The sequence below is a fragment of the Adelges cooleyi genome, unplaced genomic scaffold (genome assembly GCF_023614345.1).
Source record: "Adelges cooleyi isolate 19-005CV unplaced genomic scaffold, UGA_ACOO_1.1 ACOO_flye_CR_arks_rails_tigmint_CR_PRNA_574, whole genome shotgun sequence".
Taxonomy (NCBI): Eukaryota; Metazoa; Arthropoda; class Insecta; order Hemiptera; family Adelgidae; genus Adelges; species Adelges cooleyi.
In genome coordinates this window covers 4,206,249-4,230,130 of record NW_026096268.1, presented here as the reverse complement: position 1 = coordinate 4,230,130, position 23,882 = coordinate 4,206,249, and the positions used below count along the sequence as shown (strand labels likewise).

The window sequence follows — 23,882 nt, the reverse complement described above, 5'->3', positions numbered from 1 at the left end:
TTTAGATTTATTAAACTCATACCTAATATTAACATTGTAGGTACATATTTCACTGCAGAACTGTATGCCTTGACGACTGTCGATTGAAAAAAATCATTATTCCACCTAGTACTTACCTTATTAATGGGTTTGAATATTTGTCTCTCCTTAGAGGACTTCTGAGTTCTGGAAAAGCTAATGTTATTAAATTAATTTACTATAAAGATACATTTGAAAATACCGTAGTTAATTTAAACAAAAGATCAAATTAAAAAATGTTGAAATGAAAATGTAACGAATTGCGAAGAATATAAAAAACCTTTTATAATATTGTCTTTAACAAAATCCGAGTACTTACTTGAATTAATCAACTGTATTTACTACTAGTTTCTAAATTCAAACTACAGGAAAGTTTAGTACCACAGCAGTTAAGCTTTTTGACATAACCAAAGTTTAAATATTACGTTGTAAACCTATCTGTTATACTGCCTTTCTTCCATTGGTTTAGCTAAATTCTATATAATTAATCTTTCTCTGCCTATTTTTCGGGAGAGGACCAAAATAAAGAATAAAGCCATGACGTTTTAACATGACAAGACATTGAAAAAATTCCTGAGGGGGAAGAAGTCGAATCCCATAATCCATAGACCCCTCCCCCCGATACGGCATTGCACTTATTACCTACATCATATTTAGTCATTAAAAGTAATGTCAGCTATCTTTGTATGTTTACACTTTAATTTTTTCAATATACATAAAAAATGTAACTTTTTATATTTTTAAAGCACAAAACTAATTTTTCTTACATTTTTAGCTAGTTTACTAATCACATCTATACGATACACCTATTTTAATGTTTTTATAGTCGGTCAATATTATTAGTGCCAACCCACTTAATAGTCCTATCAATTTATAAATCTACAGTACCTTTACTCCGTTTGCCAAAAGAATATGGTTGCGCACCAACAAAATCGCATTACTCTTATCTGCGCAGGCGTATACGATAGTAATTAGTATTTGTCTCTGCGCAACCATATTATTCTTTCGGCGAACAGAGTATACTGTATAGATAAGTTTATTAGTTTCGATGTTTAACCATACTTCCGATATAAATAATTTAAAACATATATAAAATGTTATATTTTCTAACCTTTAGATGTAATGTTTCTTAATCATGTTCTTTTCTTTCACAAATATAAAAGTATTAGCACAATTTGGAGAGAGGAGCTAGGGTGTGTTTAGCATCCCCAAAATTGTTTGTACGCTTGTATATTTTTTAATTTTTCTTTAATTGTTTATATGCTCATACGTAAAGTTGTACAGAGCGAAGGTCTTAATATTTCCGGTGCTTAAGCACCCTTCATTTTTAGCTTCGATGCAAAGCGTTTTTTTTTGTAGAAGTTCATCTCTTGTGACTGTTGTTTAGGAGTTGTTGTAAAAACTGGTATAATTGTACATAAATCCTATATAGAGGACCATAATATCTGTAACAATTGTTAATAAGTGTGTAAGGCGATTTCAGTGATTATGCAGGGGAGCGGTTTTAAACTTTAACCAGCTGCCATAAATTAGGATTTTATTTAAAACATTTTTTTATGATCCTCTTATATTAATAAATACTTTAGAGGTACTTAAATGGTTTCTTTCAAGTTTTAAATCGTTCTCCTGTAAAATTACTGAAATCGACTTACACACTTATAATTTTATTATTCATAGTTGTTACAGATATTATAATATGTAGGTATATTTGTTTATGATTTTGATAAGTTTTATCATCGACTTAAAAAATATCTATACATTTATAGATATGTCGTAGAAATTAATTTATTATTATTTATTATTTATTATTTATTATTAAATAATAATTTTAAATAATATAAGGTAAGCTGTATACTTCATTCCGAAACGCATTACTCTTGTATGCGCCTATGCAGCCAGGAGAGACGTGTTTTGAATTTTGCGCAGTACCGCTCTTGTATGCGATAGAGTATAGGTTTTTACATTTTATTGATTACAGTTTAGCTTTGACATTAATGTTTTGGTATAATAAAGATGAATTATTACCACTGGATTAATGATTATAACCATACATAAATATAAAATGACAACATTCGATCCTAGTAAGAAATTCAACCCGCTTACACGCTTAAGCATAGCTATATGTTTCGTTCCGTTTATCGGTAGGTTACAAGCACAAACATTTAGTTATTGATCTAAAGTTTAAACTTATCGATGCTATGAATAAAAAAAAGACGTTATTTTAGTTACAGTGTTGACCAGTAGTCAATCAAGAGCAATTGAAACAGCTAGACCTACTATTTAATCAGTTATATTTGGTTACGGGTAAGTCGCATACTTAAATCGAGTAAGACTTAATTCCCGTTTTTAAAAATTATTATTTGTTGTTCAATCACTTATTGAAAACTCAATAAGTAATTATTGTGATTTCGTTATACCCTTAACGTTTATTTAAGAAAGTATAGTTGTTATACCTGTTTAACACAGTTTGTTATCAATTTTCTTATCTATGTTTGATCTATACTATCGACCATGGTAGAAGTAACTATTTACTCTTTGACAGTGATAAGAATTTATTTCACTCGATTTGTTTTACTGAAAGTTCTGAAACATTACAGTTTAACGTCAGAAGGTGCATGTGTTGTGTTGTTAATTGTGATTGTGTTGTTAAATGCTGTACTTTGCATATTTAAAATGGTATGTATAATGGTAAAATAGTATATAAAATGGTATGGCAATGGCATGTTCACTGGTAACAGATGGTAATTTTTAGTTTTTTAATAATCATTCACTTAGACTCATCATTTTTATGTTTAGACTAATAATTATTTAGTAATAAACATCTATAATTTTCTCTCTTAAATTTAATTTTTATGTAATTTATTATACAACGTATACTTAAAAAAAAACTAAATTTTGATTTCCTAAGAAATATGTTACACAGTTGTTGATAATAATTATAATACAGCATTAAACAATACTTTTTTATACTAAGAGATTAGGCTGCTATCAGCTACTATCATAGGTTATCAGATATATTATTATCATATAATATCTTCCATGTGATGTCCAGGGAGATTTATAGTGTGCTCACAGATTGTATATAATTATAAACCTATAATAGCCGTTTTTAAATTTTTGCTTTTCTTATTTGGCGGCCATAATATACTAGTAAGTCAATTCTCAAGCTTATAAATTATCACAATTATTATTTTTTATCACAGATAATATAATATATTAATTATAGGTATACGGTCATAAGTTCTCATGGTCATAGGTTCCCAGATTATAACAACCACTTAAGGCCCGTTTACACGTCGACAGTAAATGGTGATTGTTAATGTCACGGTAGGAACTGTCGCCGTGTTAATCATTCGATAGTAGCTGCGACAATAATATCACACCATCTAGCCAAGCTGTATAATTATAGATAGTACTGTTGTGGCATATATTTATGACGATTTTCTGCCATCGTGTAAACGGTTTTTAAGGTTATGACTGTTAATGCCAACATCCTTTTTTTTTACCAGGATATAACCCGAGTTATATCATTAAAAGAATAATACTGTACGGGTGACTGGGAACCTTTGACCGTGGAAATAATAATTGTATAATATAATTATTATATCACAGAATAACCAGAAGGGAAATCTAGGCTAGGACTGATAAGTGTCAAGACATTTTGTTTGCGGATTACTTACAATTATTATGATTTTTCCTGGAATTATCTATAGTCCATCTATTATAGTCCGCATTCCGTAGATAAGTATAATACATTTCTTATATATCTGTTATAATCTAACTCCGGCGAAAACAATATGGCAGTTAACCTCTTTCGGAGACTAATAACAACCCATGTCATTTTGTTAAAGTTTCCCTTCTGGTTTATTCTCTGATTATATCACAATGAAATATAATAGAAACATTGCTCAAGCTTCAAATGGCGTTCAGACATAGTTTTAAGTATACGTTTAAAACACTGAACTCAATATGATATATTATATGGAACTCGTATTCAGATAGACCCAGGAAGCAGTCATTTTGTGTACTAATTTCATAGAAAGTAAAAATGCTACGTCATTTTTCCATGATACGTATTAAAATGTTAGGTTAGGTGATGATAACATGGACAAAACAATAACTGTCCACAAAATGGCAGCCTTCAATCAGTTGACATTTTTATAAGCAGTTAGCAGCCGACTATTAGCAATACGCGTTCTATATATATATATATATATATATATAAATCTTATATAAATATATAATAATATACCAATGGGTTGCCGTCTACGTATTTAAACCACTGAACTCTATATATATATATATATATATATATATATATATATATATAGAGTTCAGTGGTTTAAATACGTAGACGGCAACCCATTGGTATATTATTATATATTTATATAAGATTTTATAATTTTGTAATATATAATTATATTATAATATAATCAACGGTGCGACTTATTTGAAGTATAATATATAAAATAGTGATTATTAATAATTACAAGTTATTAGGTATTAAGTATTTTTTTATATTATACAAAAAAATTCCAATCAATATCGAGATATTATTGGTAATATGTACTCTATTTTTGGAATTTAAAAATCTTTAATATAACAAAGTTCACGAAAGTGTCAATGCTTATTATTTTAATATAAATTCCTCAATTTTTTATAAATAATTGTGTACTATAAAAACATTTAATTTCGCAATAATAAAAAATTGTCTAATTATTTTTCAGAAGTTAATGTTATTTAGCAGATTAAAAATAATCTTCAATTAAGTTGATAAATTATTAAATAAGCATATAAATGTTACTAGTATACATTTAATAAGACTATATGTTGAAATTCAGTAATAATTACTTGGAACGTAATGGAAGAGGAACTTAACAGTATATCTCATGGACTTTCTAAAGATATTGAGAAAATTATGGGAAAAAGAAAATCAACTTTACTAGATGACGATAAAAATATGAAAAGAAATAAAAATGGTTCTTATGTAATACAAGAGCACAACTACTTTAACACAGAAGAAAAAGTGTCAACTAAATTAAATTTATTGCCAAGGCTAAAAAGATTTTCTCAAGACATGTTAAATAATAGTTGTAACTCATTAATCAATATAAATAATCATGAAAATGATAAGTATAGCGATTCTTTGCCTGATTGGTTGAATATGTCTGGTTATTCTAGTGAAGAAGATGTCCATGTTACAGTTTATGACAATGTTTCAGAGCAAAGCCCTTTAAGCCAGATAGTCAATCTTTTAAAAAAGGAACAAGAGAAATATGAAATTATTATGAATGTAAGATGTCACTATGACCCTATTTTAAACATTTTCTTAAACAACCTCAAATACAATAATGTTTTTATTTATACTAATGAATTTTTCTTTTACAGGAGCAAAAAACAAAAGACAAATCTCTAATGACAGAAAATATAAGTTATTATTATTTACCAAATACTAATGTTAAGGCACCAGAGATTTCCAAAAAACAATCAACACTAAATAATTTTTATAAAACCCTACCAAGAAAGGAGAATTACAAAGAAAGAATACTTAAAGAAGCTAAAAAAGTATTTTGTTTTAAAAATAATGTAGACTATCTGAAAAATGACCATGGAAATAATAGACATATAGATTTTAGAACACCTCAGCAAGCTTTACCTATAACGTTTGTCAGTCCAAAAATAAATAAAACTTTACCTACTGCAATTAGATCTAAACCATTTGTCCATATTAAAGCTAAACAGTTTCAATATAATCCTAATGTTACTTCTTTTGGGAAAAACAATATAAATGTTGAAGAGCCCATTATTAGTAATTCATATTTTTATATTGACAACGTGATTTGTGATAATGTAATAAATGAATCAGATACATTAAATATTACAACTGATACTTCAAACATACAAACACGTGTAAGTATGTAATAATAACAATACAATTAACATTAATAAATACAATATGTTTTTAGGGTTGTCCTCCTTTCAAATGGTTTCATCTTATATATTTAGCTATAAAAAATTCTCCCACTGAGTATGTATCTATCCACGACGTACAAATATTTATAAGGTATTCTGTCTGAAAATAACGTTTACTTAGAATTTCTCTTATAATTTATAAGTGTAAAGGTTGTGATTGCTGTTTATGAATTTTAGCCGATGGTTTCCATTTTATTCTAATAAATCAAAGGAAAGAGTTGAGTCAGCTTTATTGACATATACACCACACTATTTTAACTCTACAGTTTTAAATTTTAAGATGAACGATATTGACGATTTTCCATATAAGTGGACTGTAAATATTTCATCAACAAATGTATTAGAATTTCAGACAAGATCTATTGCAAAACAATATAGTAATGAAAATAAGGCGACAAAAAACTTTCCAGGTACCTTGAAGTCTCATTTTTATTTGAAACTAATTACCTACTTGTTAGGTGGCTTACTTTACCTTCTCGCTTTTTTGTAGATATAAAGTAGTCTTAAAATATAAAAATTAATATTTTCCTTTCATTAATATGTATAAATATTATCTAATATTATAGTAAGAGATTTATTTTGTCTAATTTCCATTTATTCCAAATAAATTATGTCGTCAAACATATTTTAAATACATGTTATAAAGGTGTTTTGGTAAGATATATAATGTTTCAAAAATGTTATATAAATGTTTTAAAAATATTTCTCATAGTTAAATCATAGGTATTTTGTAAATAACTTTTATGTAACATAAAGTTTCATGACAATACCTTTATACTATATTTAAAACAAGTTTGAAAATATTTTAAAAATACTATTTTTTTTACCTAAAATTTGATCATAAAAAATTATAAAAAAAAGGATTTAGAGTTAGTATCTTTTGAAAAATCTAATATCTCCCAATAAACATTTAGTTTGAATACCTTATTTATATTTTTAGATAAGTTAGAATCAATTTTAAAAGGATATGGTTTAAGACATTTGGGATATGATCCAGGACACCAAGCTATACCTAACCTGAAGACTGACCATTTCACAAAAAACATTTAATATTTATTATTAAAAGCTAAGGTAAAAGAATGTTAATTAATTTGTTCTCTTTTAAACAAGAACATTTTATTACTGTATTCTAATTAAACAATTATTTTTTAATTTGTTTGGCTAAAACTCCCATGCTTTATTTTATGCTGATACACCTTAATATCTCAATTTTTTACCTATCGTTTTATTCACTTCTTCAAAATGTCCAACCAATTTCTCAAAAATAAAGATTTTTTTCTTTTTTTTAAGACTTATTGTTTATGTATTGTATATAACTACTAATTAATTTTTCTATCTTGTAAAAAAAATTAGGTTATATGATAATCTACTTATTTATTAAGGTACTTTAAAATGATTTCAGAAAACAGGTACAAGAAGTCATGCAGTATTTATTTTTAAGATAAAAACAAAATATTTTACATAAAATAAAATATTGTATTGTGTTTAAAAGTAATAAATTATTGTTATTTGTTATACTTTTGTTACAATAATAAAATAAAAGCTATGGTACCTACACCTTATCTTTGTTATTTCATACATACATAGATGTAACTAAGCTAAGCTCTCCCCCAAATTACTCATAGTGTATATTTCCTATTAATATAAGTTAAATTAAACAAATACAACATTTATCTTGTAAAAAACTAAATCAGAATTTAACAAATTTGAAAAATTAAATTTAATATAAACTAAATTATAAAGGTGTACCTACTGCAACTATAATTATTCTCACTAATTTTGTTTTTCATTTAAACTGATAAGAAAGACATTAGTCTTTTATTTTTGTGTTATGTATAATTTTTGAAAATTTTTTTATTTCATAAATTCTATTATATGTATATAATAAAATAACACATGATATATATCATACAAATATTCAATAGTTAAAAAAAAAAAAGCCAGATGAATAATACTTTCATATAGACACACTTAACATAACCCGTCTTACCCATTATTTTGTTTTTGTTATCAATTGTAGAATGAACAGTTCTGGCAGGTAATGTTTTAAAAATTGTGATGGAAGACGACGATACAAAAATAATAAATTTTGTATGTCAACTTTTTATTATTGTACCTATTGATTATTATCGATACTACTTTATTGTTCCATATAAAGTGTTAAATTGAATATGTCATCTAATATTTTGTTTCTTGAACACCATTTAAAATGTATTTTTTTTTTTTGCAGCCTACAATAAAAATCCATATTAATACTAGCGTTGCCTACATAATTATTAAACACACCGTTAGCATAGGTAGAGTATGATGAAATATAAAAACTCAGGGAGTTTAAAAATGGCATAAAAACTTAATACTTTATGTTTATAATATTACAGACATAAATTACATTAAAATCTATTAAGAAAAGACAGGATATCAATCAACTACAGTTTAAACATTTATAATTAAAAATATATAAGACATTTATTTTTTATATTTTATAACTTTCCTAACCAATATAAACGTGTTTATATACATATAAATAATATTAAAAAAAAAGAAAGAATATTTACATAGATACTATGCATTGTAACTCATATAAAAAACAAAAATTAATAAGTTCATAATATTGGTACTACTACTATGAGGAATTGTGATTTTACTAATTGTTGTCCTTTTTGTCCTTTTCTTTCTGTTCAGTTTGATTATCTTCGCTCTGACTTTGACTAGCATTACTACTTCCTTGTTCCCGTTCAGCTGCCATCTTTTTGTATGCTACTTCAAATAATTTTAGTGAAGCTTGTTGAAGTTTTTGAGTACTAGCTTTTAATTCTTCAGCATCACTATCTGCATTCGTCTGTGCATGTGCAATTTTTTCTCTTACTTCTTTGATTAATTCATTTATTTTGGTAGACTCTTCTTCTGGTACATGCACTTTGTATTCTGCTAGTTTACTTTCAGTATCATTAACAATAGAATCAGCTTGATTTAAAGCTTCAACACGGTCTCTTTTAACTTTGTCTTGCTGGGCATACTGTTCGGCATTTTTGACCATGTTTTCTATTTCGTCTTTACTCAAACCACCAGATGATTGAATAGATATTTGTTGTTCCCGTCCAGTTCCTTTGTCACGTGCCGATACATGTACAATACCGTTAGCATCAATATCGAATGTAACTTCTATCTGTGGAACACCTCTTGGGGCTGGTGGAATTCCAACTAAAGAAAATTGACCAAGAAGTTTGTTATCTGCAGCAATTGCTCTTTCTCCTTGGAATACCTTAATTTCTACTTGTGTCTGGGAATCAGCAGCTGTTGAGAAAACTTGACTCTTTTTTGTTGGAATTGTAGTGTTTCGTGAAATGAGACTTGTAAAGACACCACCCATTGTTTCAATACCAAGGGACAACGGAGTAACGTCGAGTAATAATACATCAGTCACACATCCTGAGAGAACTCCTCCTTGAACCGCAGCACCCACAGCAACTGCTTCATCTGGATTTACTGCTTTACTAGGTTGTTTACCAAATATTTCCTGTACAAGAGCCTGAACTTTTGGCATACGTGTCATTCCTCCTACTAATAATACATCGGAAATGTCAGATGTTTTGATTGCTGCATCTTTCACAGCTTTTTGACAAGGTCCTACTGTTCTTTTTATTAAATCTCCTACTAATGATTCAAATTTAGCACGAGTTAATTTCATATTTAGATGTTTTGGACCTGAACTATCAACAGTTACATATGGTAAATTGATATCTGTCTGAACAGAGGATGACAATTCAACTTTCGCTTTTTCAGCAGCTTCTTTAACACGTTGCATAGCCATGACATCCGAGTTTAAATCCACACCTTGTTCTTTTTTAAATTCAGATACAAGATAATTAACTAACAAGTTATCAAAATCTTCACCGCCTAATAACGTGTCTCCATTGGTTGATTTAACTTCAAAAACACCTTTTTGAATTTCTAAAATAGAAACATCAAAAGTACCACCACCTAAATCATAAACGGCAATCAGTTTATCAGAGTCCTTTTCCATGCCATATGCCAAAGCAGCAGCAGTAGGCTCATTGATAACACGCAATACATTAAGTCCAGATATTTGTCCAGCATCTTTGGTCGCTTGTCTTTGAGAATCATTGAAATAAGCAGGAACAGTGATAACAGCATTTTTCACATTTGTTCCCAAAAACGAATCTGCAGTTTCTTTCATTTTCATTAATACAAACGCTCCAATTTGACTGGGAGAATACATTTTACCATCAGTACCTTGTACCCACGCATCACCATTTGTTGCTTTTACAATTTTGTAAGTTAAATTTTTCATATCTTCTTTAATTTCTGGATCTTCATACCGACGTCCTATGAGTCGTTTGGTGGCATAAAATGTATTTTGGGTATTAGTCACAGCCTGCCTTTTGGCAGGGGTGCCAACTAAACGTTCACCATCTTTGGTGAACGCCACAACTGATGGAGTAGTCCGGGAACCTTCAGAGTTTTCAATCACTCTCGGCGTTTTTCCTTCCATAACAGCTACACATGAGTTAGTAGTACCAAGATCAATACCAATGACATGACCTTGGACACCTTTAGAAGATGAAGAACGACATTGAAACAGGCTGAGGCATGACGATTTTGCAATGAATTCAGGCTTAATAAGAAAAGACTGCTCAGCAGCCCGCTGAGTTATATACTTTGCAGCACTCAACATTGTGAAGAAGATATAGACTTCTGTAGATTAAGTCCTGTAAAATAACAATTAATAATAAGAATTAAATGAAGCTTAGTAATAATAACAATAACACTATTACGTTAGTATCATAATATATGTAATATAAATAAATAAACCTATAAATAAATAAATAGTACTAATTATAATAAACTTGGCACACAGAAATTTCTGTGAGATCTTAAGATAAAAGAAAAGTTTCAATATACATACTACTAAATTAGTATTGACTAATTTGTATAATAACTATACTATTAAAATACAAATATAAATATTTAAAATTCTATAATAGCAATAAATAGTGTTACCGACAAAAGTTGATAAATAACAGCTATTAACAAACACAAAATATAAAATCAGATAATTTAGCAGCCAGTTGAGATTTTCATCATAAATAATGAATTATTTCAAACGGTAATTCCAACAGTATCATCATTTAGTTTATAACGATTTCTAACTAATGCTTTACCTATATAACAAATTAATAAATTCCAGAAAAAAATTAAGTATCAAATATGGAGAATACAACTTTTTGTTTTTTAAATTTTAGATATTACTAGTAAAATCAACTTTAAATGCATCAAAAAGAAAAGTATATAATATCAGATGTAATAGCAGCCAGTTGAGATTTTCATCATAAATAATGAATTATTTCAAACGGTAATTCCAACAGTATCATCATTTAGTTTATAACGATTTCTAACTAATGCTTTACCTATATAACAAATTAATAAATTCCAGAAAAAAATTAAGTATCAAATATGGAGAACACAACTTTTTGTTTTTTAAATTTTAGATATTACTAGTAAAATCAACTTTAAATGCATCAAAAAGAAAAGTATATAATATCAGATGTAATAGCAGCCAGTTGAGATTTTCATCATAAATAATGAATTATTTCAAACGGTAATTCCAACAGTATCATCATTTAGTTTATAACGATTTCTAACTAATGCTTTACCTATATAACAAATTAATAAATTCCAGAAAAAAATTAAGTATCAAATATGGAGAACACAACTTTTTGTTTTTTAAATTTAAGATATTACTAGTAAAATCAACTTTAAATGCATCAAAAAGAAAAGTATATAATATCAGATGTAATAGCAGCCAGTTGAGATTTTCATCATAAATAATGAATTATTTCAAACGGTAATTCCAACAGTATCATCACAGATTTAATACTTATTTTAATGATATTGCACTTAAAGTATAATGTTAACTATAATAAAGCAAAAAGCTAAAAGATATCAGATAAATATAGCAGCCAGTTGAGATTTTCATCATAAACAATGAATTATTTCAAACGGTAATTCCAACAGTATCATCATTTACTGCCATTTGGCACATTTAACACTTTATATATTTTCCGTGTTAGTAGACAGTAACTTATTTGGAAGTAATACTCAATAAACCTATTGAAATATCTAGAGCTACATACATAAATAGAATGTAAATGGTTTAACAAAATCCATAGAACACCGATAAAATATACAACACTTAACTTAGATTTGGTTTAATACAAACATTTTTTTTATTAAAGGAACTTTATTATTTAGGATAATTATTGTGTTTGTTTTGTTCCATGTTCATGACACTGTATGTTGAAAATTGCTTAAATATTGTAAGAGATATTTTATACTTAAATTTGAAATTTTCGTAAGTGCTATAAACAATTTTTTAATCATACATTTAATTATGTAATTAAAATATAACATAATGTGTGTTATGGGTCATTTATATAAAAATATATTTTTTTTTAAGCATTACTGTTAAAATTTTGTTTTATGTAGTTTAATATAACATATTTGATAGCAGATCAAAATAAACTCGATTATCGTATCTGCAATAAAAATAACACAGTATAACATTGATTGGCAAGTTCTAAGATTGTATATTTTAGATGGCGTGTAAAGTATAAATATATATATTATATAATATAATAAATATTTTTATACAATGGTAATGATAATGAGCATAAATGTTTGTACCCATTAAACCAGTTACAATATTTTCTTATTTATTTTTTCACCTTATATGCTCACTTTTAGGCCTAAACAAAGGTAGTTTTTTAATCATCCTCTGTGTATTTACAGTGAATTTAGTCATTTCCAAAAGTAACAAAACTGAAATTTGAAGGTATAAATTGCATCACATCTTACTCAGTAATAAGAATTGGAGCAAAATTGCCTACTACACAAATCGATTAACTATTGAAGAACAATTTTAACTTGTTATTCCAAAATGGATACTAATAAAAAGACAATATTTACAATAACTCTGACCATGCCTCTAAAGGCATATTTTTCTTTTCATAGAAATAGTTAACAATTTCACTCAAACCAAACTTGCTTTTAATTCCATTGGAAATATATATAAAATTTAGTTGAAATAGCTAGAAACTTTTAATTATATTTTTATTGTATCATCAGTATAGTTTGATACTGTTGAACTGTTATAGAACGGGAGTTAGGTTAATGTAAGAAATAATAGAAAATATAATTTTTTTTTTTTTTTAATACCACTTTAAAAATATAATAACTAGCTATGAAGGCAATGAAACCTTAGGAAAATTAAAAGGCATGATGTAATAATGTTCAATTATAAGACAGCATGCAGAGGATGTAATTTTTACATTTGTCTACCAGACCACACTTTATGAATATTAAAAAAAGTTTTTTTTATAAGAAATTAACTGCCAAATAGTTTAATTTGGCTTGTAAATATTAAAATAGACATGCAGATAATCGTATTTGCTGCCATGGACGATGGTATGTTTGAGGTAACTTATCCCAAGGATTCTTGTAAGGGGAAGAGACTTGTAAATCTTTAAAGAATTTGAGAACCAAGAAATTTCGCTAGGATGAACTTAAATAATTATTAAGAACTTGTGTATGAAAGAAAAATGAGTCTTATAATAGTAAATAAGTCGAAACATAAATTTACATAAAAAACTTAATAAAATTTGATAAATTCTTAATTTTTACAATAAAAAAAAAATATATATATATATTAGTAGTAAGTTTTTTTTTTAACTGTGCAATCAATACACAATTATTGACATACTATTGTATGGAAAGTGTAATTATAATAACAATTAATATATTTAGACGGTGTACTTTTTCTTTAGCATAAAGTTTAAAACACATTGAGATGGTTCTGGAATAACAGTTTTACTTTCAACAGCTTGTTTCAATACTTCTAAACATCTACCAACATCTTTTCTAAGTTGGTAGTGCTTGTCTTCACTTTTAATCAAACCATGTTTAACTAACAACATATTTGTGAGTTCAAGAAATTTCATGTTCTTAGTAGCATTTGAGTATGCTTTCTTGTAAAGCTCAAAACATTTGTTTAAAGTTTCTTGGTCATCTATATATTTTCCAGCAATATCCATAATTTGATCGACAAATACATTCATATCCGATATTTCAGACGACTTATCAGATACTTTAAAATCTCCAACTTTTATACCACTAATAAGAACTGCTGTTTTATCAATTTCATTCTTATCAGTTACAGAAGTATCTTCATCAGACATACTTCCTTCTTCTTCTTCTTCGGCTTCTTCATTATCATCATCTTCATCAGAACTGCATTCACCTTCATCACCACTAAAAGAACCAAGGGTTTCATCTTTGTCAGATACTTTTAACATATTTGATATTTCCTCAATATTTTCATCACCAAATCTGTTACCATTTACATTATATTCTTTCAAGCTAATTTTATTACACACAGAGTTAGTCAGTTTTAAACCACTTTCTCCATTGATTTCATTATAGCTAGCATCCAAAACTTCTAGAGATTCATGAATATATAATGCTTCTGCTATTGCCAGGGCACCTCTTGACTTTATTAAACAATCAGCAATATTTAGACGTTTTAGATTTTTTAGCTTAGGTAGAACTTTGGCTAATGCTTCAGCTCCAAGGGGAGTGAGTAAGTTATCTTGAACATCGAGCACTTTTAAATTTGGGTTATCTAATAAGCTACTAGAAAGTGCTAATATGCCTTTACAATAAATCCCATTTTGAGGAATAGTTATTTCTTCCATTGTCTTTACAAGACTGAAAAAACGTGATAATGCAATGATACCATCATTTTCAAGACGATTTCTTCCTGCCACAAGTACTTTAAGTTTAAAAGGAGAACCAGCTGCACTACTCGCTGTGTAATTGTCTATCAATGCTTTTGCTAACATTTTAGCACCACCAATACCTAATCCATTATTCATTAAACGCAAAGTTTGTAATTCATAGCATACAGGTGAATTTAGAAGTTTAACTAAACCTTCCATTCCAATGGGCCCAAATGCATTATTACTCAGATCGAGCTCAGATAAATGCACATTAGCTGCTAATAAACCAGTTGATAAATGCTCTAAAACAATAGGAATTTCAGATTTAAGGCGCCCAGTGAACATGTCTTGCCATAGAGCACGTTTAAGATGGGAACCGTGTTTACCGAGAGCTCTACCAATTTCTTTTGATGCTTCTACTCCTAGTGTATTTCCCTGGAGGTTGAAGTAGACCAAGCATGGACATTTCTCAATTGCGGTCACTATAGTTTTGGCATCTTCTGCAGAATTGAGAGCAAGGGATTGGTCAGCAAAACTTAGGCCTTTGTCTTCCATCGTTATACCAATTTTGTTATATAAAACAAACAGATATGCGTGAATGTATGATTTTGATCGAAGTGTTTATTTCATCTGAAACGTACCAATGTCCTAAGTCGGTCGCTTGAATATGATAATAAGATATACAAAATTCCTACTCAAAAAGCCAACTATTTTATCTAATTAAAACTAGATGTGATAAAAAGTAATTTTAATTCAAGGATAACCATAAACCATAAAGTTAAAAATTGAAATGCAAGCAGACAGTCCATCAAGAAAATGTAATGCTGTACTATTGAATAACAATAACCTATTGTAAAAGTAGTATGTTTAACTAAAAAATTAAATACATGAATAATGAAATATACAATTATACTCGTATAAAACAAGGATATAAAAGTTACATAAAATTAGCAGGCAATTTTAATTAGATAAGTATGATACTCAAATATCTTTCATCAAAATGATTTTTTTTTTCAGTAATATTTTTAAAATTGGTAAACAAATTATAGAAATACAAATTTGTGTGTTCACCATAAAGCAAATTCTTTCTTTTTTATTTTAATTATTCACTGATGTTTTTGCAACATTATTATGTTTTATCATCAGTTTTTATTTTAATAAGTAATGACTTATAATAAATAATATACAAATAAAAACTTATTTTGTAATTATTAAGAAGACGTTTATACAAATGATTTATAATTGAGTTAGACAAATTAAACTTCTATCGAAATATTATATAAAAATTTATTTTTTAAATGCAACTCACATTAAGAATAAAAAAAAAATATTTTTTTACTGAATCTAGATTACTTAAATAGAAATAACAATTTATTTTAAGAAAATTAACACATAAAACCACATAATAATTTGTTTTTAATTATATCAATTTTTATTTTTTTTAATAGGTACTTTAAACATTAGTATTTGTTGGATCTACTCTTATTAACATAACCTAAATTGATAAGTCCAGCAGTTATATTTTTAATTAGTATCTGGCTGATATAGTATTAATACATTTTTATATTATTAAATTTAAAACCATTAAAAAAAAAAAACAAGGAAAGACTAATGAAAAGAAAGAGATAGATATGTAATTTTCCAAATCAGATACTCATATTCAGCAAAAAATAGTACACAGATTCCAAATAAATAAAAAAACTTCTCTGGTAACAAAATTTTTAACCTTAAGTGTACGCTGTGGCACTCTACCACATTGTTCATATAAAGGTTAAATAAGTATGCACATAAGGGTTAATAAATTGATGAAACATTAATTTTTAAAACTATTAAAATATTTGAAACCTATGTAACATATAATGTTATAATATCAGGAGTAATGATAACTCGTGATTTAAATTTTAGTGAAACTGTAGCACAATAGTTGATCGTACCAACTATTAATTTAATTTGTATCTACCTATTACAACAAGCAAAAAGCGGTTTGAAAATAAAATTACTTAAACCTAACCTCAATATTTAGGGTGATAATCATCACATGGGAACCCAAGGATATAGTCTACAGGACATTATAATAGAACGAATAATTAATTGCAGCATCTTGTAACACGAATAAAATATATACATATTTTCGCTTAATAAAATGTATTAATTTTGCCGAATTGGTGGGGAGAACGCATGGTTACTCCTTATGAGCCGGTTCTAAACCCCGTGCAAGAATATATTAGTAAATACTTATAACATAACGTACTATTAACAACAAGAATTACAGATTTAAATTATTTACCAATTGCGAAAAAATAACGATAAAAAATATTGGTTCGCCAATATGAACGATTCTACCTTTAACACTCGAAGACCTAACGGATATAGATTATTGACGCTTCTAAAATAAAACTAGTAATAGTAAACTAATAATGTGTAATTTACCTTTTTAATTTAATTCAGGAAATCAATCGCTTGCGGCTTGACTGTAAAATACAAATTCGTATGTTATTCAGGAAATGGTAGAATATTCTCGAAAAAACGCTGTTAATAATTCGTCAACGAGTATAGTCCACACGTTCAGCGCGACTTGGCGAAAATGATGGTACTATGATTTTAAGAGCTGTTGTGGTAATAGTGAATTTGTTAATGTTGCCCAAGTGGTGCAATTTAATGTTTCTGTAGTAAGGAACGAAAATCAGTGCAGCCAAAAACAAAGAATAAAAACTAACATAAATCCTAATAGATCAGCTATAATTTATAAAATAATAAATATAATAAGTCATGTTTTATTAAATTTCGACACTATATGAATTCTTATTTTAAATGTTAGTTAAATAGTTAAACTAGTTCAATCATATTTGAAATAAAATTTCATTGAAAATTTAATTCACAAAATAATTTTTTTTACAAAATTGTTTTTCTTTTGATGTCACACTGTCTATGCCGATTATTTGATTAGTTTCCACTCTCCAGTGATCAGCAATTATTATTTTTTTTTTACAATTTACATTTTACATTGACACCATAATATACCAGTGATACTTCAAAGTAAAATTTGTTTAATCCTATTTTTTAATATTTTGAATTTCGATATAATATCGTAACTAATTTAATTGGATGATATCTATTGAATACATATTGTATCGTTAATGCTGAATTAATAAATTTATATTAGGTGAATGGTGAATTATTTTATTTTATAATTTGTTTAAATATCTATCATACACAGCTGTCATACAATAATAATTGTGAAAGTTGCCTTCCATTTGTTGATAAAACTTTTATAATAACAATTTACTTTAGATGTAATTTTTTAATATTGAAGTTTTTGTTTCATAATTAACACAATTTGCATTTTATGGTATTTTAGTGTTTATAAAAAATGAATATACCTAATGGCTTATATTAGTAATATTTTTATTTTTAATTTTCTGTTTAATATGTTAGGTATTTTAACCAAAAAAACATTGCCTTTTGGAAAAATCATTCGCAAGTTAACAATGACTGAACAAGTAAAAGTTAAAGGTAATTAGTTTAAGAAATTTTTACTTATAATTTTTCCCTTGTACCTATGTGAAGTTTAATAATATATGGATGTACAGAGAGGCTCCATAATACACCAACAGACGTTGTTTCTAAGGTTTTATGTTTACAGCAAAATTTTTTAATAAATTAAACATTTACAATATGATTATTTATGTAAATGTAGTTTTTTATTTAACACATTAGTATGATAATAATTTCTTTTTTAAATCATTTGTATTAAATAATAATACTGTAGTAATTTTTTGAAATTGAAATATACCTTAAACTATAATTCCATAATCTGGTGACAGGAATTGTTATTTGACATAATTAATATTTGTTAATTATAATACATAAATACATATATTTTATTAAAGAATATTATTATGAATTCATTTTGAAATGTCTAGAAGTATGTATTTTTTGAAGAGTGCTGTGTAATTTATATGTATATTTTATTACCTTATAACATAATAATCATAAATATAAAAAAAATTATATTTTCAGAGAATCTTCTTACCAATACCAATGATCATGAAACACCCGAAAGAACAAAACCTTCCACATCAATACCTAGGTATCAAAGTAAGACTGGTAAGGAAATTTTCGTTTATACTAACAATGTAAACATACTTGAGTAATGTATAAGATTTTCTAATAAAAAGCTCAATATTTAGTTCTGTATAATAATAAAAAATATCCTTTTTTTCAAAATAACAGCTAATATAAAAGAAGTTTAAGTTTCTGTGTGTTAAATAAGAACAATGTAATTTTAATTACATTCAAATAATAGTATTAGATTGAAGAATTGGGTCAAAGTGTATATAGCGTAACTAATGGCTAAAGAGCCCAGGAGCAAGACATTTTTTTGCACTCTATATTACACGTTAACATGTATAGTAAACAGTACAAAAATGTCCTAAAATATCATGCGCCCTCTGCACCCACGGTAGTTATGCTACTGGTGTATATAAATAGACTAATCCTTTTAAATATGTGCTACATTGGGTTAAGCGAAAGCAAATAGTATTATTGGGTGTTAGAATTTTGATCATTTTGATTTTGATTTTCAGCAGAAAATCAATCAAGCAGTCCAATGTTTTTACGGCCATCATTATTACCATCTTCGTCATCATTTAGATTTGATTTAAATCTAAGAAAACCAGATACTCCTAGACCTTCTAAGTCATTTTCGTTAAATCCATCACGTTTAAGTTTGAACTCTTCAATATCCACTCGTAAGTAACAATTTATTATAATATGTGAGGCGGAAAGGGACTTTTTGTTGCAAGAATCCAAATCGCAGAAGAGGCTAAAACATCAATCAGGGTTGGAAACATATTTGAGAAAAAAAAATATGTTAGCTGCACTTTATTTTGATTTTCGGTCCGTTTTATTCCATAAGTATGTAAAATACAGAGTTGGCAATATTTCAAAACTTCAAAGCATATTTCTTAAAAAAACCGGCATAAATGCACTTTACCGGACACCCTTTTTTTTTTGCATTTTTATTTTTTACTATCTTATAGTATTTTTTACGCTTATAACAAATCTGAAGTAAAAAATTGGTGGACTCCTCTCGTTCCAATATTATAGAAACATGAAATTTGCATATTTTCGCGTGATTGTTAATAGGCTATTGCGGCGGAGGCTGTTAGTCACTACCGCCTGCCACCTATTGTTATAGAATTTAGTGCAGAATTTGGAATAACCAACAACTCAAAACTTGTTTTTTGCGACAAAAGTTACCTTTTTCCATTTTGCCTCGCATATTTTTTTTACTAATTTCTTGATTTTTGGCATATAAATATTCCACTTTTATAAAATTGAATTAATAGAAAATAAATTATAACTTAAATATTTTTATTGGATCTTGTTATAGCAAAACCTTCTAGTTCAACAGATAACCAAGTTCCAAATGAACCTGAGTCTGAATCAGAATCATCACTGCCTAAAGCAGAAATGCCTGTTAAATCTCCACCAGTTGTATTTGGTGCAGTTGTGCAAAAGAGTGTTACTCATAAACCAAAAGAACTATCTTTAGCTAGTGGTTTTGTATTTGGCCAAAATCTACATGAACGTGTCGAATTAAATAAAGAGGCTGATTCAACATCAGAAGATGAAAAAAATACAAATGATACTCAAGAAGCTGAGGTTTCATCTTCCTGTGTTATTTCTCCAACATTTGGAAATGTTAAAAATGAGGACAATGGAGAGGTATAATCATAATATTAAAAATCATTAATTACACTGTGTTCTGCATTCATTTTTTTTATTTTAAATTTTAGTCAGATTAAATTCATTTGAATACAGTTAACTCAAACCCAAAATCTGTTTGACTCTTATAATTTTTGTTTTTTTTTACAAAATGGATGTGTATGGAGGGAAAACTAATAAGATAACTGAATAAACTAATTGTCCTTATATAAATTTAAAACAAACATTCTATATAATATTTTAACTAACATAATGAGTGGAGACCGAAGGGTAGCTGACAACTGTTGTAGGGGCTCTTTGTCTGGGTTTAACATGGAGTTGATAAATGTTCTTTGTATATTTTGCCGCAGCTTTGCGCTATTGTACTTAACAAACATGGCAGCACTCATCACATTAACCTTTATTTTCTAACAATTTTTATTATTCAAAAACATTAAATAGCAAACGAATTATGTTACATTATATAAAGTTCTAATTTCAATATCACAACATCTATGGATTTTTGGTTTGAAATGTGTGTGTCAAAATATATGAAAATAAATATTTATACGTATATTAATTATATAAACCATGAAAAACTATATATTATTTTGCGTTTCTGTGTTTATAAGTATAAGGTATTAAAAATATAATGTAATCATGATATAAACAAATTTTTCGTTTTTAGAATGGTAAAATAGATGAATCTGCGGAAGATTCTAAAAGACGATTAATGGAAGCTGCCAAAGAATATGAAGAATCACGTGCAGCAAAACGAAAATATGAAGAAGTAGACTGCATGACGGGAGAAGAAAATGATGTAAATGTATTTCAACTAAATGTGTGTAAATTATATATGTATGACAATTCCAAATCCAATTGGGTTGAAAAAGGCCGTGGACAACTTCGTGTAAATGACATGGATGGAGGACAGTCGTCTAGAGTAGTTATGCGCAATAATGGAAATTTGAAAGTCATATTAAACACAAAAGTAATTATTACATCAGTTACTGTGTACTATTTCATAATATTGTTAAGACTATCTTAATTAGTTCATTGTTTTTTTTTTATGTTTGTATATAGATCTGGGCAGATATGAAAGTAGAAAGAGTAAGTGAAAAAAATGTGCGATTGACTGCATTCGAAGAAGATTCAATTAAAGTATTCCTTGTTCTGGGTCCTGCAAAAAATATGAATGAATTTGTAAATATTTTACAAACACGAATTGAGAGACATAAAGAAGCTGATAAAAAAAATAATATTTTAACCGATGAAAAGAAAAATGAAAATAAATTAGATTAGAAAATTAAAATGATCTAATTTACTGTTATTAATTTTTTTTTTATCAGATATTTTGATAGAAAAATTAAATTTTTTGATGAAAACAATTTTATTCATTTTTTTACGTAAAAAGTATTTTGTATTTTTAAGTTATTGAATGCTGAAAAGAAATTTTAAATAAAATTAAATTTATATGATGACATGCATGAATCAAAAATATACTTCCCCCTTAATGTGCTCAAGTTTTATTTTTGAAGAAAAAGCTATTCAGATTCATAAATCTATTTTACTTTCAATTTTATATTTATCTCATTAAAAAAAAAATGTTTTGCATAACATTATTTATCATAAATCGTTAAAACTCAGAATAATAGTAAAGATTGTGCATTTTAATTTAAGTATTAATACTTATACTTTGTATGCAACTATGGATAGAATTAATGTCTCCTATGTTCCTAATTGTAATATTTTCAGAGTGAAAATAACTGAGTATAGTTTATACTCACCAGTTGTTATGTATTATTATTACTATGACAACTAGATTTTAATGTGTAGTGTATATAATGATGTAAGAATTTAGGAGCATGAATTAAAATTGTTATTTTATATTGACTGACTATTGTCATTGTAAAAACCATATTCAGTACCTCCTGACACTTAAAAGGCATCGTTCTTAATACCTGTATATAACTTTTCAATAAATAATAATAATAAAGTACTCTCATAATATTATTAATTTTGGTTACAATAAATAATATTCTGAAGAAAGAATGTTGCTCGTTTCTTTAGTTGTAATTTATGATTTTTAGAAAAGTATATTTTGCCTAAGTATTCAAAAATCTACATTTAAATAACCCTTATACAATGTTAGTTGTGTTAGTTGCTTGTGGTAATTATCACAAGTGAAGAGTACCGGGAAAAAACCAGACAAGACACTTTTTAAAATGACAATTGGTATCATTATATTCGATTTGACTTAAGTATTACGTATTTAAACCTGTTTTTCTAACATTAATATAAAGCGCTTGTCTAGTTTTTATCTGAATTTTTCAACACTCATTTTGTTTTTATATTAAAACGAAGTATAATAATTATTATAATATTAATATCATTACTAGTTGGCGCGCGCGAATACTTCGCATTCGAAGAAAAATATATGTTCATTAGAACCGCCGTCGCGGTTGGGATAAAAAAAAATTAAACAAAAAAAACCGTCCTTGACATCTCGTATTATACTTCATACACGAACACTAATTTTCGATTTTTGGACAGATAATATAATGTGCACAGACCACAGTGCAATTGTGAAAAAGGAATTGAAACAAAAAAATACCTTTTTGAAAAAATATAGAAGATTATCTACCGTATACATTCCATATATACATGCAAATTCAATTCTAAAAGTTAAATAATAACATCTCTATTTTTTTTTGTGATTTAACCATATCGTAATTTCACACGCTACATTGGTCAAAGACGTACCGCGTCAAAATGTTATTTTGAACACTTGTTAGGAATCTCTGAACTGAGAAAAGTCAAATTAATGACTGAATGATGAGCCCTCCCCCTTTCTTGACAGTTTATGTGATTCTGAGGTCAGTGGTTTAATTATAATTAAGGATAATTGAGTAGAGTGTAATCAAAACTATCATGATTCAAAAAATGGGAAAATTATTTGTAAAAACTGTCTTTTGGATTAGTGATTGCGAATCCGAATCTGATGTCAGTTTGTTTGAGAGCAGGTTAGATTTAGTCATGCAAATGGTCATTAGAATCAAAACTAACAAGTTCCATTGCATTCTGTGAGTTTTAATACTAAAGGCTTTTTCAGTCGTGTCTTATTTTTTTACAATTTTGTGTCAAAACTTATAAATTCCAAACCTCAAAAGAAACATCTACTATCTACTTTAATAGTTATCATACAGCCTATACCCCATTGCAAGTTAAGATTTCGTTGTAATTGACCACGCCAATAAATACGTACCTTTCGGTTACGGTTTAAGCGTAGTGAAAAACAACAAAAACGTTGGCCGCCGGTGGTGGAATGGACCACTCTCCAGCCACGATGCGCCGCGGTTCATCTACGATATGTCTATTAATAGAACA

At 27.5% G+C, this 23,882-nt stretch overlaps 4 protein-coding genes across 9 annotated transcripts; 2 read left to right on the top strand and 2 right to left on the bottom strand.

Moving 5' to 3' along the window:
• Positions 1–2,555: 2,555 nt before the first annotated feature.
• On the top strand, positions 2,556–7,062 carry LOC126843141 (uncharacterized). Of its 5 annotated transcripts, none has more exons than XM_050580499.1 (6): positions 2,556–2,694; positions 5,200–5,311; positions 5,407–5,928; positions 5,985–6,082; positions 6,169–6,401; positions 6,932–7,062. In XM_050580499.1, the coding sequence occupies exons 1-6, from the start codon at positions 2,669–2,671 to the stop codon at positions 7,039–7,041; spliced, it is 1,101 nt and encodes a 366-aa protein (XP_050436456.1). In that variant the 5' UTR covers positions 2,556–2,668; the 3' UTR covers positions 7,042–7,062. The 5 variants fall into 5 exon arrangements, with proteins under 5 accessions (XP_050436456.1, XP_050436453.1, XP_050436451.1 ...); XM_050580496.1 differs by having other exon boundaries at positions 4,860–5,311; XM_050580494.1 differs by having other exon boundaries at positions 4,746–5,311.
• Positions 7,063–8,329: 1,267 nt separating this feature from the next.
• On the bottom strand, positions 8,330–17,340 carry LOC126843138 (heat shock 70 kDa protein cognate 5). The gene is made up of 2 exons (XM_050580491.1): positions 17,217–17,340; positions 8,330–10,721 (listed from the first exon to the last, which is right to left on the bottom strand). Exon 2 carries the CDS (start codon positions 10,685–10,687, stop codon positions 8,636–8,638), a length of 2,052 nt encoding a protein of 683 aa, XP_050436448.1. The 5' UTR covers positions 10,688–10,721; positions 17,217–17,340; the 3' UTR covers positions 8,330–8,635.
• On the bottom strand, positions 13,705–17,340 carry LOC126843140 (ran GTPase-activating protein 1). The gene is made up of 2 exons (XM_050580493.1): positions 17,217–17,340; positions 13,705–15,416 (listed from the first exon to the last, which is right to left on the bottom strand). The coding sequence occupies exon 2, from the start codon at positions 15,339–15,341 to the stop codon at positions 13,812–13,814; it is 1,530 nt and encodes a 509-aa protein (XP_050436450.1). The 5' UTR covers positions 15,342–15,416; positions 17,217–17,340; the 3' UTR covers positions 13,705–13,811.
• A 432-nt stretch (positions 17,341–17,772) lies between these two features.
• On the top strand, positions 17,773–22,384 carry LOC126842832 (ran-binding protein 3). Of its 2 annotated transcripts, none has more exons than XM_050580013.1 (7): positions 17,773–17,949; positions 18,222–18,299; positions 18,807–18,893; positions 19,373–19,537; positions 20,182–20,516; positions 21,184–21,486; positions 21,579–22,384. In XM_050580013.1, the coding sequence occupies exons 2-7, from the start codon at positions 18,275–18,277 to the stop codon at positions 21,795–21,797; spliced, it is 1,134 nt and encodes a 377-aa protein (XP_050435970.1). In that variant the 5' UTR covers positions 17,773–17,949; positions 18,222–18,274; the 3' UTR covers positions 21,798–22,384. The 2 variants fall into 2 exon arrangements, with proteins under 2 accessions (XP_050435970.1, XP_050435971.1); XM_050580014.1 differs by having other exon boundaries at positions 17,774–17,949; positions 19,376–19,537.
• Positions 22,385–23,882: the final 1,498 nt, after the last annotated feature.